This window comes from Parasteatoda tepidariorum, chromosome 7, assembly GCF_043381705.1.
Source record: "Parasteatoda tepidariorum isolate YZ-2023 chromosome 7, CAS_Ptep_4.0, whole genome shotgun sequence".
Taxonomy (NCBI): Eukaryota; Metazoa; Arthropoda; class Arachnida; order Araneae; family Theridiidae; genus Parasteatoda; species Parasteatoda tepidariorum.
Genome location: NC_092210.1, coordinates 32,544,287 through 32,563,346, shown reverse-complemented (window position 1 = coordinate 32,563,346; position 19,060 = coordinate 32,544,287). Strand labels below are relative to the sequence as shown.

The following is a 19,060-nucleotide window of genomic DNA, read 5'->3' as shown; positions in this document are numbered from 1 at the left end:
TATATATATATAGGACAAAAAGAAAAAAAGAGAAAAACAAAGAAAATTTGGAAAATCATTAAGTTTTATTTGCTGCACGTAAGCTGCAAGTATATAGCACTCATAAAATGAGTTCAAAAAGTAGAGAAAACATGGAAAGAATTACGGAATAATTAAAGAACAGATAAACAAAATTAATTAAAGAACAGATAAACAAAATTAATTAAAGAAATATATTACTTAATATTGTTTAATATTTTTTAAATAATATTTTTTAAATTTATATTATTAATTTTCATCTAATTTTCTTTTTCTCTTTTTTCATTATTCTGTAATTTTTTTTTATGTTTTCTCTACTTTTTGAGCTTCTGTAAAAAAAAGGAAAATAACTATGGTGTTGTCAATGAATAGAGAAATGCCCTATTAGTTCATGGTGCCACATATGGATAATAATAATAAAAAATATAAAAAGAACTCACTAATCGGAGAATAAAATCCGTTTCTTCGAATGAATGAATCGAAGCAAGATGTCCGCCGTTGTCTTGGCAGAAATATTGTGCTGTATCCCAACTGTATTTCGCTTCCTCTCTGACTAAATAACAATGATCTTCATACAGATACCACTGATTTCTGTATACGGAAGGTCCACTAAAGTTGCAAGGAATTTCTGGAAATCGAAACAGAGAAATTTTGATACTAACGGGGAAACTGGTTATTGCAATCCGGAACTCATTTATTTAATGAACATACCATTTGAAAAAAAAAACTTTTGTGCGAAGATATCATAAAATGTGTGATCAGAAATAGTGTTAAAATTGATAACTTTTCTGCTTACAGTTATAGTGATGTAATATCGAAATCTTCAATAACAGTATCGTTTTTTTTTCTCTATCAAAACGTGGTACCCATAACAATATGCTTAAAGCAGAAATGGAATGATAATAGTAGCGACGCTAGGCAGAGATGAACGCAAAAGAACACTAAGATCAAGAGAAATAGCAAACGAATCATAGTGTTGCCTCCGATCTTTCTTTTGCCCACAGAACGGGATCAGTTGAGTTACTGACGTGTCGAAAATTTATAAAAAAAAGCTTTTTTTTTTTCATTTATGTCTAGAATGTTAAAAATATTATTTTGATTCCATTTAGAGAGTTTTTTTTCAGTCTATGGATCCTGTTTCGATGAAATAAAAGTAAGCGTGGCTTAAAAATTACTAAATGTTGGAACTGAAACAGTAGCCATAACAGATAGATAATTTTTAGCATTCTTGACTGCTTTCCTTTTAATACCTTTATAGAACACTTTATTCCGTTCTCCAGAAAATTATTCTTGACAGTGAATAGTATGTTGATAAAATTATTATATAATCACCGTGTTTCACAAATAGTCTTATTACTTTAAGTGTTCTCCAAATGAAGCAGTAACTCTAGTCAAAGCAACCATAATTAAACCCTAATTAAAGTTAATGTTCAGATAAAAGTGACATGCCAGAGAGAAACTAGAGAATTTGGTGTGTCAACAAGTGCTGCGGATAACTTAGACTAACAATAAAACAATATTTCAAAAAGAAAAATTATAATTTTGCATTAATAATTTAGTGTGGTTGCAGATCAACATTAGCAGGCACCTGTGCAAATATTTCAAATGGAATAGTTTGACTGACTGCAGATAACAAAACATTGTTTTTTTAATTTTTCCAGTCAGCTGCTCCTCCCGTTGATTAATTTTGTAACTAGATTTAGAAGTTTGTGAAAATAAATATATCGTTTTTTTCTTCTTTTTTTTAATTATTATTTTTTGGGGGGTGGGGTAATTGATTTTTCAAATTGTCAATCATTTCTGGAATACCCGGGCTGAAGGATATACATAAGTTTAACTTATTGGCTACTATTGTAATTGATTATCACATACCTAATATCATTATTAATCTATACATAATCAGTTGATCTAGTAGACCTGAAAATCTAAATTTTCGGTTAGTAGCCTGTGGCCGGTATACTCTAATGACTGAGTAGCCACTTTACCTCGAACTTATTGAGTCGGTGACCGATATGGATGAGTCCCTTTCATTCAATATCCATTTCTCGCTAACTTTTTTGGTTGGATTAAATTTAAAAAAAAAACCCATATCAGAAATAGCCTACGGCTATAAAAAGTCAATTAGACAATGAAAACAATACAAATATATGGCAAAATTTAATTGAACATACTGACTTTAAAGAATTTTATGTAAAAATATTTGAGTAGGTAAAACATATTTAATGTATACATTACAATCTTGAAATATGTGAATCTTTCGAACACAAATTGATGGATTCTGACGGATCCAAACTTTGAATGGTGGCATTGAACATTTTAATGAAAATTCTGTTTTCCAGAGGCTCTTTCAACAACGTTGTACTTTTATCATTAAACAATTTTTAAAAAGGTGATGGGCAAAAGTGATCGGTTGTTTATTTAATTAAAATCTCTTTTTTTCTTTTCTTGTTTTTGTTAACTCACCACTTTTTTTTTTGACTCGCCACTTGGCAAGTGTCTATCTTCAGGTCTATAATCCAGTTTTAAAAAAAATTTCATGTGGATATCAAAATTTACCGCGGAGGGTTTAATCAATACTTAGCGCAATTATAATAAGAGTATGAAGGGCATGTGGTTATCACAGTTTAGTGAGATAGAACAAAATTCACGAAATTAACTTCAAATTTCACGAGTTCAAATTTTAGGGGTCTTCAAAACACATAAATAATATAAAAACTAAAATTTTTAGGAGGAGTAAATGTTTTTCTTTCTTTTATGCAACAAATACTTATCATGAAAAGTTTATTCTCTTTGCATTGAGTGTAGCAACAAGCACAATACAAAAAGAAATATTTTAAGACAGCATGTAAATAGCGTAATAAACATTTCGGAAAAATAGGAATTTACGATGATTTACTTTAATCAACTGATGAAAACTTGCGAAAAAAATCGGCAACTATTCAAATTATTTAAATTTCAAGCGAGTAATGTATGCTATTCAAAAAAATTGATCCTTACTTTTTGATACATTCTCCAAATTAGGAATTACCGGGTTTCTAGCTAAAAAAGGAACAAGAATAACATTATAAGACAAAATATCATGAAGATATGAAAGATCTTAATACTGTCTAAAATGAAGTGAAAAAAGTATCCATATTATCTTACATCCGAGCTTTAGAGAATCACAATGTCATTTTCGTTTACATATTGTTCTCTATTATATATAGCTTAGAGGGAAACTATATTATTCACTATAGTATGTAGTTTAGAGGGAAGCTATATTATTCGCTATTATATATAGCTAAGATTGAAGCCATATTATGCACTATTATATATAGCTTAAAGGGAAGCTATATTATTCACTATCATATATAGCTTAGAGGGAAGCTATATTATTCTCCATTATATATAACTTAGAAGGACGTATACTTATAAATGTGAAGGAAATTATTTTTTCACCCTTAAGCTGCATAATCATTATATATTTCGACATCTGATATAGCAATGTTTACTTGTAAAAAAGTACGATTGATTCTATGCTGTAATTTTTGGTTGGCGCTGTTCCAAATATGAAAATTAAAAGCTGCATTTTAGGCATATTTTACTTTTTTGTAATGGAAAAGATAAAAATGCTGTTCAAGCAAGAAAAAATAAAATTATGTAATGTGCATGAAGAAGATGTATTGACAGAATGCCATTGCCAAAACTGGTATCGAAATTCTTGATCCTGAAATTTTGATGTTGCGGACGCACCACGTTCTGGAAAGCCAGTTGAAGAGGATGAAGACACAATGATATAAATCAGAGAATAAAAACTCGTATGATTAATAAGAAAATAAAATTATCGAATTCGGCCGTTCACGATTATTTGAAACACCTAGGTTTTAGCCTCAAAGTACAACGTGTGGATTCCCTATGTTCTTACGGAAAGAAATTTGTGTATAATAATGTTTGAGTAAAGATAAGCTTAATCTATTGCTTTGAAAATTAATTGATAAACCAAAAAAGAAAAATCGTCGTATTTTATTAACCTGAGAACTTTAGTCTTTAGATTTCGGCATATGTAACTTTAGATAACTAACTATACTACTTATTATAATCAAAAACGGAAATACCAATTTTCTTGAGTTTAATCCGAATGCTTCAAATTCGCTTACACATTATGCTTTTATAAAACGTAGCGAAAAGAATCTTAACATCCAAGAAATGGTAAAAACAAACAATGAAGACTGTACCATAAACTATAATTTTATCAGCAACTTTTTAATTTAAATGTATTGGTATTCAAAACGAAATTACATAGCAATGTAATTTTTAATACATTTTTATTCCCGGAATATTATTTAATCAGATATGTTATACCTGTATAGAAACATAGTATACATAGTAGCATGTAAAAATTATGCTATTTAGAACACGTTTTGATCTTCAGAACAATATTTCAGTCATTAATATCATAGTCCTTACTGGTAACAAGGAATTAAAAGTAACTATTAAACGAAGTAACAGCAATAAAATTTCGGATACTTTTAATCTTTATAATGATGTTTTTACCTAGCATTGCATTTTACCTAACATTGCATTGATGTTTTTACCTAACATTGCATTGTTTTAACCCAAACGTTGCATTAAAAATATAATGATATCCAAAAAAGTAATATAGATACATGTAATGAGGGCAATGTGAAATACATAAAACATATAATAATAGCATACTTGGTGGTGCCTTGCAAATAAACCATCTCTTAACACCGCAGTAATCTAACTCCCATTGAGAGTTCTTGTCTCCGTGCTTTACACAAAACTTTGTCGGACTACTGAAATCAGGTTCACCTCTGTACCAATTAGTATAGAGAGAAGTAGAATTATCAACCCAGTGTAAAACTGTAAAATTGTAAATATCTATGTATAACAACTGTAATGTACTGTAAATAACAACTATAATGTACTGTAAATATTAGTATATATATGGAAGTAGAATTATCAACCCAGTGTAAAACTGTGAAATTGTAAATATGTATATATAGCAACTGTAATGTACTGTAAATATTAATATATAACAAATAAAAGCGCGCCATATAGATACTACACATGCTAATGATACAAACACAACAAAACGAAAGTTATATAAGCAAAAGAAAATTCAAAATATAAATCACGCATCACAGATTTAATATGACATAAAAGTTAAAATCTATATTGGTCAAGAAATTAAGAGAAAAAATATTTAGAATAAGACGAGAACTTAAGAACAGTTTTTCGCAGGGTGAAAAAAATTCTGGCATTATTACCGTACTTTATGGTGATAAGTACCATACAGTACTGTAATTGTACCATCTGATATAATTATTTCTGATTTTTAAAAATACGTAATTCTGGTAATAAAACCAAAATGTGTGGTATTAAAACCATTCATTTAAAGAAAATTTGGTCCATATGGTAATGCCTTACTGGAAACTCTGGTCTTCAAAATTATAGTTCTAATTCCATACGTTTAGTAAAAAATACAGAACTGAAAAAAGTGTAACTAAATAACTGGTTTTTAAGGCATGCTCAAAGTTATCAGGATATATATATCCTAATGGCTTTGAGCATGCCTTAAAAGCCAGTTATTTAGTTAAATAACTGGTTTACAGAATTAAACATCAGAACTAAACATCCGCATTCGGACAAAGAACTCAATACAGAACACTTTCGATAAATCAGCATTTGCAGCAGTAATAAACAAATAAGAAAAAACAGTCGACAAGTTTCAAGCACATCAAAAATGGGCGCCCATTTTCAAAATTTGCCAGACGTGAATGTAAAGAAACAAAGATTATTTAAAATAAAAACGAAAAGTTGCCAGCTAAAAATGGAGAAGCAAAACATGAAAAACCTTTTTTTTAAATTTTATTTCCTATGAGCTGCACAACCAGTCTTCCCGATGAGCAGACCTAGTGCGTTCTCCAGAAGTGGTATCCACTCTTTCAGGACCACCACAGTGGGTGAGATACCGTTGGCCATGTTAATTTGGACGTCTAGTTTCTGCCACACTAGATGGCAACACCGAGACTCTATTTGGATGCTAAAGTGCTCTAGGAATTTAATTTTTGCCTGAAATGCCAAGAGATGAAAAACCAAATGAAACTGATGGACATGAAAAACCAAAGAAGTTGTTTTTGTTTCTTTGCATTCACATCTGGCAAGTCTTGAAAATGGGCGCCTATTTTTAATGCGCTTGAAACATTTTTTTTATTTGTTTATTTCTTAAGCGAATGAAGTTGTCAATTAGGTAATATCTTACCGCTTCAGTTCCAAGGGATTATTTATTAAATCACTAAAAACACCTATTCATCTCTTTGGTAACATTTTTTTCTGCTCTATAGTACTGTCGATACGTTTAATATATTTGAATAATCATATTTTGTCCGTTTCATACAACAGCAAGAAATTAATACAAATTTATTTTACTTCATTTTTTAACCAAATACCAACTTGTTAGAAATCAAAAAATATAGTTTAAATTAACTGTTATTTTTTTCCTATTAATGAATATTTTGAGCCAGAATCTATCAGATGTGTGGCCGTTAAATTTTTCAAACTTGTTGCCGAGGAATTCCGGTTCAGAAAATTGTAAATCCCAGACCTACGACAAGTCTTAAACTTAATATTTTCATATCGTATTTTCGACCTTAAACTTTGGGCTAACCTAGCGGTTTAAGTTTTATAGCTCATGGAAACTATCTTTTTTAGAAGAGTATTACAAAGAATTATTATTTATAATCAGTTTTAAGAGATAGTATAGAAAAAATTACTTTTTTTTCTACAACCAATTACATGTAATGGCATGTATTAGTCTTACAGTATGATGTTTATTTGGTTAATTGCAACTTGAAAAGAAGTGAAGAGATTATGCCTAACCCTGTAATTTAAATCAGATTTAATTGGATACCAGTAAGTGACGTCACGCGTGTGTGACGCCTGTGGGTGAACATGACTGGCTATTAAATCAATAAATGTGACGAATTGCTTACGGGGACGTCACTTTCAGGCATCCGATTGTATTTTTGAAAACGATAAAAGACAAATTACTTACGGTCATCTTTTCCTCTTTTAAGTCCAAACCAAAGTCCTCTATAGTGACCCTTGGCACTTCTGTAAAAATTAACTTTAAATAACCAAAAGAAGTCAGTATAATTTAATAAAAACTTCAAACTTTAATAATGAGTAATCATTTCCTCCACGGGGAGACAGTGAAAGATACATGCTACTTACTTAACATCTTTAAAAAAAAACGTCTCATTTTCCACTTGTTTGCATCTTGATGATGAGACAATTTATAAATTCCAAACAGAAAAAGCGTTTGTTTAAGGATGAATATATTTTTTAACATGATGTGTGCATAAATATAAAACTCGAGGAAGTTGTAACTTTGAGTATTATGGAAAATTGGTAAATTTTTCTATTGCACTGAGGGAAATGCTTTAGGTATTCAGCTATATAAGCGAAGCTTGACCCTGACCCGCCCCTGTAAGGGGCATCCAGGAAATACTGGAGACTATCGTTGGTGCAATCCTCGAATCAGTCGGAGGACCCAGCGGTGCATGGACGCGAGGATCCATGACCCCGAGTCACGCCCGACGAAGAGCAACACAATCGTTCGATGGACAGAGGAGGCCGAAGGTGACGATCCCGAGACGGGTGCGGCGGTGCCATGCTCGGCTGCAAACGATTCACTAGGAGTGTGGCACCAAGCAGACAGCCGCCACACCACGACCCATCGAGGCATCCTCTGACCGGAAGATTCCAAAAACCCTTTTGAACTTTATTAAAAATACAAATCACAAAAATTTACATTCAAAAATAAAATTACGTTCAGCTATATAAGCTGGGCTTAACCCTGACCGGCCCCCATCGGGGGCATCCAGGGATTACTGTGGACTATCGTTGCTGCAATCCTCAAGTCAGACGGCGGAGTCGGCGGTGCATGGACACTCGAGGGTCCATGACCCCGAGTCACCCACGACAGAAGCAACACTGTGCGTCGACGGATAAAGGATGCCGAAAGGGAAAAACCCGAGTCGGTGCGGCTGTGCCAATCCCAGCTGCAGACGACTCACGAGGAGTGTGGCACCAGGAGAGTCAACCGCCACGCCACGAAACATCAAGGAATCCTCCGGCTGGAAGATTCTGAAATCATTCAGGACATTTATTGAAAAACATTACAATCGAAAATTGATCGTCAACTTGACGGTCTTACAAATAAAACAAAATGAAAAATACAATTTGAAAGCACCCAGGAAAGGGTGGAGGACGCCATAGTCAGCTCACAAAATTTGGGTAATATTCAATATGAAATTCTTGTTTTTAACACTGCAATCGCCCTTTGGTTAGATGGGCACAATCTTTGTCTTGCTGGGTGATTGACCAGCTATATAAGCTTCATTAAACACAAAAATCAAACGATGCCCTAACTAAAACTATTTTAAGAAAAGGAAGGGAGATAAAAACAAATGATTTTGCTGTGCTAGATAACGAAACTAGATAATTTATTCTCATAAATTTTCTAATTATTTAATAAGTTCACAAATAGACGCAGTTGCAGACTAGAAAACGATAAAACAATGCTTCCTGCAGTCTGTCAAACCAATCCAACTGAGACACCTCTATTAATTTTGTTATTAGAGTGCTCCGGACTATTAGTGCAAATGGAGTTTATTTGAAGAAAAAAAATTATAGTTTTCTTAATTAAAAGGGTTAATAATCTTTGAAGATAAGTTTTAAATTTAGGGAGAATAAAACCGAAGCAGAACGCCGCAAACCACGTGTTTCTATCTCTTACTGTTTTTATTTAATTGGTTCTCTTAATTCTTCGTTTGATTCTGAGACACGTAACACACTGCAAAAAATTTTCGTGTGACACTAAAAATGGTGGCAATTACTTTGCACCAAAATTGTGTTCCACTACACAAAGAACCAAGGATAGTTTCTAGAATATTCTTTTACACTACCTTCTTGATGTAAAGCAGCCGCCACCTTGTTTATTATTCAGTAACACTAAAATTTATCAAGACAGCAAGATATGATGAACCACGTTTAAAAACGCTCACTGCAAATCGAATTATCTTGCATATATTGAAAGAGTTATCTTACCTTACGTCTTTTGCCTCTTGCTCTAAGGTGTTATCAAGGGCAATTGATATAAATTGATTAACTATATTTATACTTATATACTTAGAAATACAATAGAAGTTATATGCATCTTTATAAAACCTAACTCTCTTTTAGTGCTTTATACGAGCAATATTTAATCATTTCTCTTTTTTGCGATTTAACTTTTTGTATTAAAATAATAGAATGATAAGTAATAGAAGATGAAAACAATCATGAAAAATTACAAATACATTAGATTAAAAGAGTATAAATAATATGCGAATGTAGATGCTACAATGGAGCAACATCTTCAATTTTCTTCCGCAGGCTTAGATTTTAGGGAATCCTATCTCATTGTGAAAAAATAATACATCTGAAATTTCAATTTTCCTTTCAGAAAATTTTTCTCCTGTAATTTATCATTTTTCTTTTATTTTGAGACATAATTTTGTCTCTTTTTACATCATAGATTTTTTTTAATCAACAGGTGGAGCCATTCGCGCATTTTCATGGCTTTTCTCACAGACTGATTGAATTTTATTAATTTTTCACCGCACGGCTGTTATATTTTTATACTTATTTTTCCGTACTGTACATTGTAATGATGATTACGTTCATTTTGTTTACTTTTATTAGCATTATCACAAATTTTAATTTTTCTTAGTATCAGAATGACATGTTTATCGACAAGTTAACTACTACAAGCAACCACATTCATTCTTACTTACTAGGGAGTATTTTCAACAAATAAATAATTATAAATAATTAGTAAGAAATTGTTGTTAATGATTAAACGTTTGATACATATCAAACCACTATGTCGATTGTTTGCATTTTAAATTGGAAAGCGACTCGTTCATTTCAGTGGAATGTTAGTTGACGAAATGTAAGTTAACTGGTTAAAGTAATGTAATTGTTTCAAAACGAACCCTATTCCATGCTCTTCTTGTTGTGCATTATCATAAGTAGCTAGATCCCCGCCATAAGCTTGACAAAATTTTCGAGCTTGATACCAGTTCAGTCGCTCACTTTCATATGTTGTCTCCTGAAATTAAACATGAAATTATTGAACTTTCAACAAACATTTAGAGTCATAACTATTTTGAGTACTTCGATGGGGAAGAAAAAAAATGCTTAAAAGCACTGCTGCTTGAGTTCTGATTTCTTCGGAACATTGTCTTTTTAACTTTCCTGTTTCTCAATTATTGTATTTAGACAACATCTTAGTTTGACTGAGATAAATATATTTTATTTCATAATCGTCGCTGAACAGCAGACCCAATTTTTGGGTTTACGACTACTAATGTTTAACAACGTAGTCTTGAAGTTTTGAACCTAATCCGGGAGACAAGGGAACTCCTGGATCAAGTATTGGGAGAAATTTGCCTTCGTGGAGGATTTTTTAATGGAACTAACACGCATTTGCGTTACATGGAGAAGAAGACCACGAGCATCTCCCACGGTTAGCCTCACGGTAAAGGGACTCTAACCCATGATCCGACTACCACTGAGGATATTTCACGTCAGCACTATGGTCAGTGCAAGCTGGATGCGGAATTCGTATCAACCAACCCTCTCTGGGATTTGAACCCGGTTCACCTCATTGGAAGGCCGAACACTTTATCCTTTGAGTCATCGCGTCTCTGAGATAAATGTAAGCAAAAAAGTAGGGTTAAAATGGTTTAATTTCCCTTTATAAGGCATTATGACGATGAACATGGACGAAAATACCGAAATGGCTTTTGCCAGAGTTATCTGTGAATTTGAAGCGCTACCGTTTGCATTTTATAGTTTTCTGCGAAAGTGAAGAATAATAAGTAAAGGTGAAGACTGTTGATTGAAACTAAACAATCAAAAATGTAATTATTTAAATATTTGCTAATATGCTGTTTAATAAGCGTGAGATAACCTTTTACCTTAAACTTGATTAAAAATCTTCAAAAAAGAAATAGTTTTTAGATTATGCGCAATGTAAAATTGTACAATTGGGTCATTCCAGACAAAGTGGACTTACAAAATTAATCTTTATTTACATACTAATTGTGATGAACTATTATTTATTTCATTGTATAAAGATTACTCAGAATAATATTTCATGAACATAATGCATACTTTTAATGTGTATTACTTTGTCTTATGCTGGTTAATTTTCTATTCTCATTCAACTTAATCTAGCCAACTTTCAATTTCAGAAAAGTTACAAGTGCATTTGTGGATCAAAAATAATAAAAAAATTAACAAATAAAAACACAACAGCTGATATTAATCTGCTATACTTACTATTGATAAATCTTGCCCTCATTGCAATAGAGCCAGAACACAAAAAGTGTAAAATTTTAGAAATCTGAACAGATAATTTTAAAAAAATGTTAAGTTATCAAAAAATGTTATGTTAAAAATGTTTAAGTTATCAAAAAACACGTTAATTTCAAAAAAGCTTATAGATTTTTGCAAATTTTAATATATGGTGATAAAATTATTATGAAATTGTGATTGATTCCTCAGTATAACGCTTGCAATTTCCTTTCCTGTTACAGAATCTTCTGTTTCAAGTTGCGGCCCTATAGCTTTAAAGGAGCGACGTGTTTCAATTTCAAACTAATAAAAAGTCTCCAAACAGAACAGTGGATGCCTTTCCTAAATTTCTCCTCATAAAATTTGAAGATTTAAATTGCTTTCAAAGATATATCTCACCCCCACTATTTTGCAAAATTCTTAATAATTATAGTCTGAAATTGCACTCAAATCGACACAAAACAACTATTTCATCACAATTTGACGATTTGAAGACAAACTTTTTGTGCTTGCTCGATTGTTCACCAAATTATTCAATTGAGATTATAATTCGATATTTTTTAGGCTTATTTCAAAGTGATTTTAGATAGCAATTGATATAAAACGTAAAATCAACACGAAGTTAAATTTAGATAAATAAACGTAGCGTTTTAAATGCTTCCGAACTGCCACTATTCCATCGCATTTTAATGATTTGAAGACAAACTTTTTGTGCTTGCCCAATTGTTCACCAAATTATTCAATTGACATTATAATTCGATATTTTTAGGCTTATTTCAAAGTGATTTTAGATAGCAATTGATATAAAACGTAAAATCAACACGAAGTTAAATTTAGATAAATAAACGTAGCGTTTTAAATGCTGCCGAACTGCGACTATTCCATCGCAATTTAATGATTTGAAGACGAACTTCTTGTGCTTGCCCAATTGTTCACCAAATTATTCAATTGACATTATAATTCGATATTTTTTAGGCTTATTTCAAAGTGATTTTAGATAGCAATTGATATAAAACGTAAAATCAACGTGAAGTTAAATTTAGAAAAATAAAAGTAGCTTTTTAAATGCTTCCGATCTGCCACCTCATAATAACGAGGGGACTTTAGCGGCATGCGATGATAATCCTATTGCATGTCCAAGTTATACCATCTTTTATAAATACAAAATACACTTACCCAAAATACACTTATACAGGATACAAAATACACTTACCCAGTAACAAAAACCACTTTCTTCGTGGGCCTTCCAGTTGTATCCTACAGGGCATTGTAGTGGTGCAAGTGTTGTGGTTGGCTCAGTTGAAGCTTGAGTGGTGCTTCTGATAACAGGCTGCATTTCACACATATAGTAGTTGCTTGCACTACAATTCAATGCTACCCATGTAAACATTGTAGGATGTTGCTCGTCGGAAGAAAATCCCAGGCATCCACCTGAAATTGATGGCGTAATTGATTTTGAATTCTGTTAATTGCAACTGCGTGATTCATGCATCAACTATATATTAGAAACACGGTGATACACATGCATCAACCAACGCAACAACTATACTATGATGAACTGTGTTTCTCATAAATCAACTATAATACTATATCCTACATCAATTGTATTTCTCATGTGCCAACTACTATAATACTACCTCAACTATATCACTTTTCTAGCAACTGTGCTATAACAACTACGTCACTCATGCAGTAACTATACAATTACAAATATGCAATCCCACATTTGACACTGGGATACTTGCAACAATATGGTTATGTCTAATCACGTGATTTTCCGTGGAGTTTTAACGTTACAGCCCTACTGTTTGGGTTTATTATCACATTGAATCGACTTTCAAATCAGATTTTACTGGTTACCTGCAAACGACGTCACGCGTGTGTGTCGAATCTGATTAGCTGACCCATGCGTGACTTCGCTTGCAGGTATCCAATTACTTTATGCTTAAACAGAGCATATAAGGTAAAAGCGTATATGTTTTAACACTTCTGTTTAACTATGCCGCACTTTAAAATTGAAATATTTAGCACTAAAACCAATTGGATTCATCGTTAGTAATTTTACTGGAAATGTTTCCTTAAATTGTAAACAGTTCTCTTTTAGGAGAAAAGAATTGTTTTTATTAGTACAGTTAGGTAAATTATTTAGTTATTATTAGGTTAATTATGATGATTATTATTATTAAATGGAGAATTTCATAAATTATACAGTTTTGCAGGGGGTACAAAAACGTGCGAGAGCGAGAGTCAAATTCGTATTTAAAATAACTGTCTACAGCAACTACTTTCCTGCAACATGCTCATCTCAAATTGCTACTTTACCCAGTTAGAAGTTATAAATATTTCTTTTTTTAAATGATATAAATTTCTAAGTTGAAGCTTAAAAATGAGTTTATAAATAAACAAGTTTCATACCCCTTGAGATATTTTCAAATTATGATCTAAGCTATGCACAGTGGGCCAGCATCAAAGGTTTCGAGGCCAAAATTAGTATTTCGATAAAATTTGTTTCAAAATTTGGGGGTTTTTATGTGCAGGTAAATTGAATTCATAGTTTAAATTTTGAAATACACTAAAAATACCAAAAACAACAAAATGGTGGCTGAAATATAGCGAGCAAAAATAAAAAAATACATAGTGCGTTTAAATAATGAAATATAGCAATGAAAATATTATAATTTTCGTAATTTTATATTAAAAATGAAAAGCAAATTATCTTTCCGAAGTATTCCGAAGTATATTTTTGTTTTTCGGTATATTTAGTCCACCTTTGCAATACGGGCAAAATGGGGCAGATTTTTTTTGTAAGAAGAAATATTAAAGAAGACAACAAAAAAAAGTTTAGCTAATTCTCTCGTGGAACTTTTTGGAACTAAGTTTCGAAAGTCATTCAAACATTGTAAAATGTCAAATGATCAGATATAAACTAAACTGCTGTTTGTAGAAAATGCAACACCATGAAAGAATCATCAGAATCAAATGAAATTTAATGCAGAAACGACTTGTACTGATACAAATAAATGATGAAATTTTCAAAACAAAAGAAACAAATTAAGCGTCCGAAATCAGTATTTGGTGCAGCCACCACGCGCTGCAATAAGTGCTGCTATACGACGTGGCATGGAGTCAAACAGATGTTGAATATCTGCTTGAGGAAGAGAATTCCATATCGCTTGTATGCGCAACCAAAGTTCGTCTTTGGAAACTGCAGGACGCGGATCACGAGTGAGACGCCGACCAACCATATCCCACACGTGCTCAATAGGCGACATATCCGGCGAATAAGCAGGCCAAGGAAGAAGTTGCATGCGTTGTGCTGAACAGAAGTCTCTAACAGTCCGCGCAACATGTGGGCGTGCATTATCCTGCTGAAAGATAGCTCCAGGGATGCCTTGAAGGAAAGGAACGACTTCGGGCTGTAGCACTTCACGGACGTATCTGTTGCTATTGAGATTACCCTCAATTCGTATCAAATTGGATCGTCCATGATACGAAATCGCACCCCAGACCATAACTCCGGGTGTTCGACCACTATGTCGTTCAATAATACACTCAGGAAGGCAGCGTTGACCGGCATAACGTCTAACACGAACACGGCCATCATGGGTCCACAAATTGAAGCGTGATTCATCTGAAAAGACAACTTGGTGCCAATCAGCTCGCCAGTCTCTGTGCTCAAGAGCCCACTGCCGACGCAGCCGTCGATGATCCGCCGTGAGGGGAATCCTGTATAATGGCACCCTTGCACGCAATCCACGGCGCAGCAGACGACGACGAATTGACGAAGCCGACAATTGTACACCTGTAGCAGTAGACCAATGTGCTGCCAGCTGCCTGGAGGAAGCTGTGCGATCATTCACCGCCATGCGGAGCAGGTGTCGATCATCGCGCTCTGACGTCACCTTCTGTCGTCCAGTGCCTGTTTTTCGAGTTGTTCGGTGCTCGTCGGTCCACTGCTTCCAAACTCGCATCACTGTGGAACTGTTCCGCTGCATACGAGCTGCTATTGCGCGATAGGAAAATCCTCCTTCTCGAAGGCCGATTATCCTCCCTCGTTCAAACTCCGTAAGTTGCTTGAATTTCTTATTCTTCCGTCGTGGAGGCATACTCAGGTCTCACTAAACGTTTGCCACTAACAAATAATCATAGACTATTTTCAACGTCCCGCTACAGCACTTTATTTATACGCTTTCAGCATCAATTCAGAGGGCGCTGCGCGCGCCACGCACGCGCGATGGCTCTGAAACTTTATTAATTTGCATAATATCCTATATCCATTATTAAAATAATATTTCATTTGATTCTGATGATTCCTTCATGGTGTTGCATTTTCTACAAACAGCAGTTTATAAATCTGTCAAGAGTATTAACTAATCCAACAAATTGAAAAATTTAACTATAATTTCAGACTAATTACTCTGATAAAAATGTAACAGTAAGGCGAAATTCTTATATATATTTCTGAAATATAAATTTAAAAGTTGCATTAAAAAAAAATATGTATTTTTCACTACATTGTACTCTTGTCGGTTCGAAATGTAAATTATAATGTTTGGAATGATTATAAATACTTAATTTGGGCAATATTAAAACTGCCTACACATATTTTAGTTGAAAATTTAATTTTGACTTTTGACCAAAGATCATGGTCTTCTGGCCCACTGTGCTATATTTTATGTGAAACTTTAGCAATTACCAATATTGTACAATTTTCCAAGAAGAGAAGTGATTGCCTAATATTTTTGTAAAAGAAATTTTTTTCAACAGTATAAAATGTTTTGCTTTTCTATAACAATTCTTATAAATTAAAAAGTGTTTTCAAATCAGATAGAAATTAGATGGATGTAGTACAATCAATTCCTTGTGAGGACAATTCACAGAGCCCAGAATATTTTTTATTATTTCTAGTACTGTATAATCAAAAATTATGCAAAGGCAATCTAAAATTGAAATTAATAAAATTATCATTATAAATGTTTTCGCTCTAAAGTATAGAAATCAGATATTCTGCAGTTTATCTAATTGATATGTAGATTAAATAGGGTGATTCACTAAAGTGCCAAAAAAATTTATCATTTCTCAAATTACCCAAGTAATCTAAAAACTACCTAGATAATGTGTAACATTACGTGAACATTACAAACTAGGCACTCGTAAAAGTGAAAATAAGATCTTTGCTGGAAGAACAGCAACGTTTCTGTACGCTTAAATTAACATAATGTTATTTATTTATTTTTCGCTATCTAAGAAATCAAGTCACTACAATCAAAACATTAGCTGATAGAATCAGTCAACAATGTCTCCAAAAACTATAACACAAGGAATCAAACGGCTTAAAATATTATTACAATTAGAGGAATAAACATAAATAATTTTTCAATATTTAAAAAATCAAGTCAATACAATAAGCAAATTAGTTAATAGAATCAAACTTTTGAACCCGTAACCGCTTATATTACTTTGGTAAATTGTGGAAAACTCATGATTCCTTACTTTAATGGATTACTTTAATTAATCTGAAGATTCGCTAGGTATTGTGCATGTATGCTAATATATATATATATATATATATTAGCATACATGCAGATACATTAGCGTACTTTAAGATTCACTAGGTAATGTGCATACACTTCAGCGGTAAATGTAAACTAATATTTTTGTTTTAAAATATCCCAGTGTATCCAAGCATACATCCAGATATATTCGCTTATCTGTAGTTTCACTAAGTTATATGCATGCACTATAGCATTAAAATATATGAGAATATTTTTGCTTTAATGCAATTTCCTGGTAAGAGTTGACGAGGAAATTAAATGAGCTTGCTAGGAATTGAATTTTTTCTCTTAGAAAGAACATTTGTCTTTTGTTTTTTTTTTTTTTTTTAATTTGAAACAGACACATCTAACCGCTTGTACCAAAATTTTTTTTCTGGTTAATTAATTTCGTGAAATATGCTCTTTTGACAAATAGAGATTTTGACCACTAGAAATCGGTGCTAGTTGGCTAGTTGTTATCGAAGTATTTTACCATGCCATTCGTGTTTAGATTTTTAAAACTAATTGAATACTTAGTAAAGATTTTTTACCTAGAGAAAAATTTTGAGCCAGACATTCAGCGCAGCTTGGTTCAAAATCATTTCCAGACGTCCATTTAAATGATTCACTTCCATTTATCTTAACTTGTTTTGCTGCAACTAAATACGCACCTTTTTGTCCAATTATAACAGAGGCAGCATTGTGTTCTTTAGCTCTAAAGGTGATAAAATGTTTTTGTCATACTTATTATTTTTTAAAACCATCATCCACTGAATTTTCACAAATTTAAGACAATGCACGAAGAGCTCAGTGGAAGAAGGTCCTATTTGACATTTAAAAAAATTAGATTGCTCAGGAAAAGATTTTACGATTATTTAACTGTACAACATTTTGTTTTTTATTTTAAATTTCGCAGATATCTGTGGATAAAGGTACTGATTGACAATTTTTAAATATTTTTGGATTGGAAGAAAGTTCAGGGTTGATTTGATCACAACCACAGTCAGAAAACCTGCATTTTGGCAACAAATTAAATTGCCTAGAGAGTGAACTGTATGACGTTAATAACTTAAATCTGTGTTAGGGGTATATAGAATACAATCACGTAGAAATCTGAGAAGAAAAAATAAGAACATTACATAATATTTATTTCCTATTTCCAACTCATTCGTTTAAATGTTACTTAAAACTCAACTTTTCGCATTTAATTTTTTATTATTAAAGGGAGAATGCTTTTTAATAATGTTGTGGTTGATTTATTATCATATGCTACACTAATAGGAAATATATATAAGCTAAAGATAATTTTAATACAGTGCACTCTGAAAATTAAACAAACACAGCAGGAATATAAGAATTAGCTTAAATTTCATAAAACTTTCTGTTGGCTTAAGTGTTTTGAATTTCAGTTGACTTTAGAGTCTAATAAAAGTTCCCTAGTTATCCACTGACTAAAGCCCTCTATTTCCTTATCTACTTTTTTTGCGTAGATTTCGTTTTTAAAGTATATTCTGAAGCACAATATTACGATCTTCAAGTAAAACGTAGTTTAGAACAGTTGATCATGTAAATAAATAATTAACTTTAACAGAAGGGATCACAGAAATGACAAACACCTTCCGTTGTTTTCTTAATTATGAAATACCTCATTTCTTTTCAGACCAAGATAACAAATTCCTCTTATTAAATAGTTTTATGAAGCCAGAATCGGTGAGTTCTTAGAATAGGTGTTGAACAGCCGACTCGATTCTGAGTTTACGACCATCACTGCTCAATTCCACAGCCTTGTAATTTTGAAAGAACTCTTGGATCAAGCATTGGGACAAACTAGCCCTCGTGAAGGACTTTTTGTTGCATGGAGAGGAAAACCACGGAAATCATCTACGGTTAACCCGAAGGCAAGGCAATTCTAATCCATGATCCGTCTACCACTGAGGGTATTTTACATCAGCACCATGGTCAGTGTGATCCGGGAGTAGACTTTGTGCCAACCCGCCGCCGCTAGGATTCGAACCTGAGTCACCTCATTGGAAGACGAACGCTCTATCCCCTGAGCCACCAACGCTCACCCTAACACTTAAACATTTTCAAAAATTGCA

The 19,060-nt window shown here is 32.7% G+C and overlaps 1 protein-coding gene across 1 annotated transcript in view; it reads right to left on the bottom strand.

Moving 5' to 3' along the window:
- Positions 1–19,060, bottom strand: part of LOC107446703 (macrophage mannose receptor 1) — a gene marked incomplete at its 3' end in the record, with an annotated part of 40,669 nt that overhangs the window by 13,744 nt on the left and 7,865 nt on the right. The window contains 7 exon segments of the mRNA XM_043048114.2: positions 459–646; positions 3,016–3,057; positions 4,714–4,881; positions 7,076–7,134; positions 10,062–10,177; positions 12,641–12,858; positions 17,513–17,676. Coding sequence (XP_042904048.2) covers positions 459–646; positions 3,016–3,057; positions 4,714–4,881; positions 7,076–7,134; positions 10,062–10,177; positions 12,641–12,858; positions 17,513–17,676 — 955 coding nt within the window.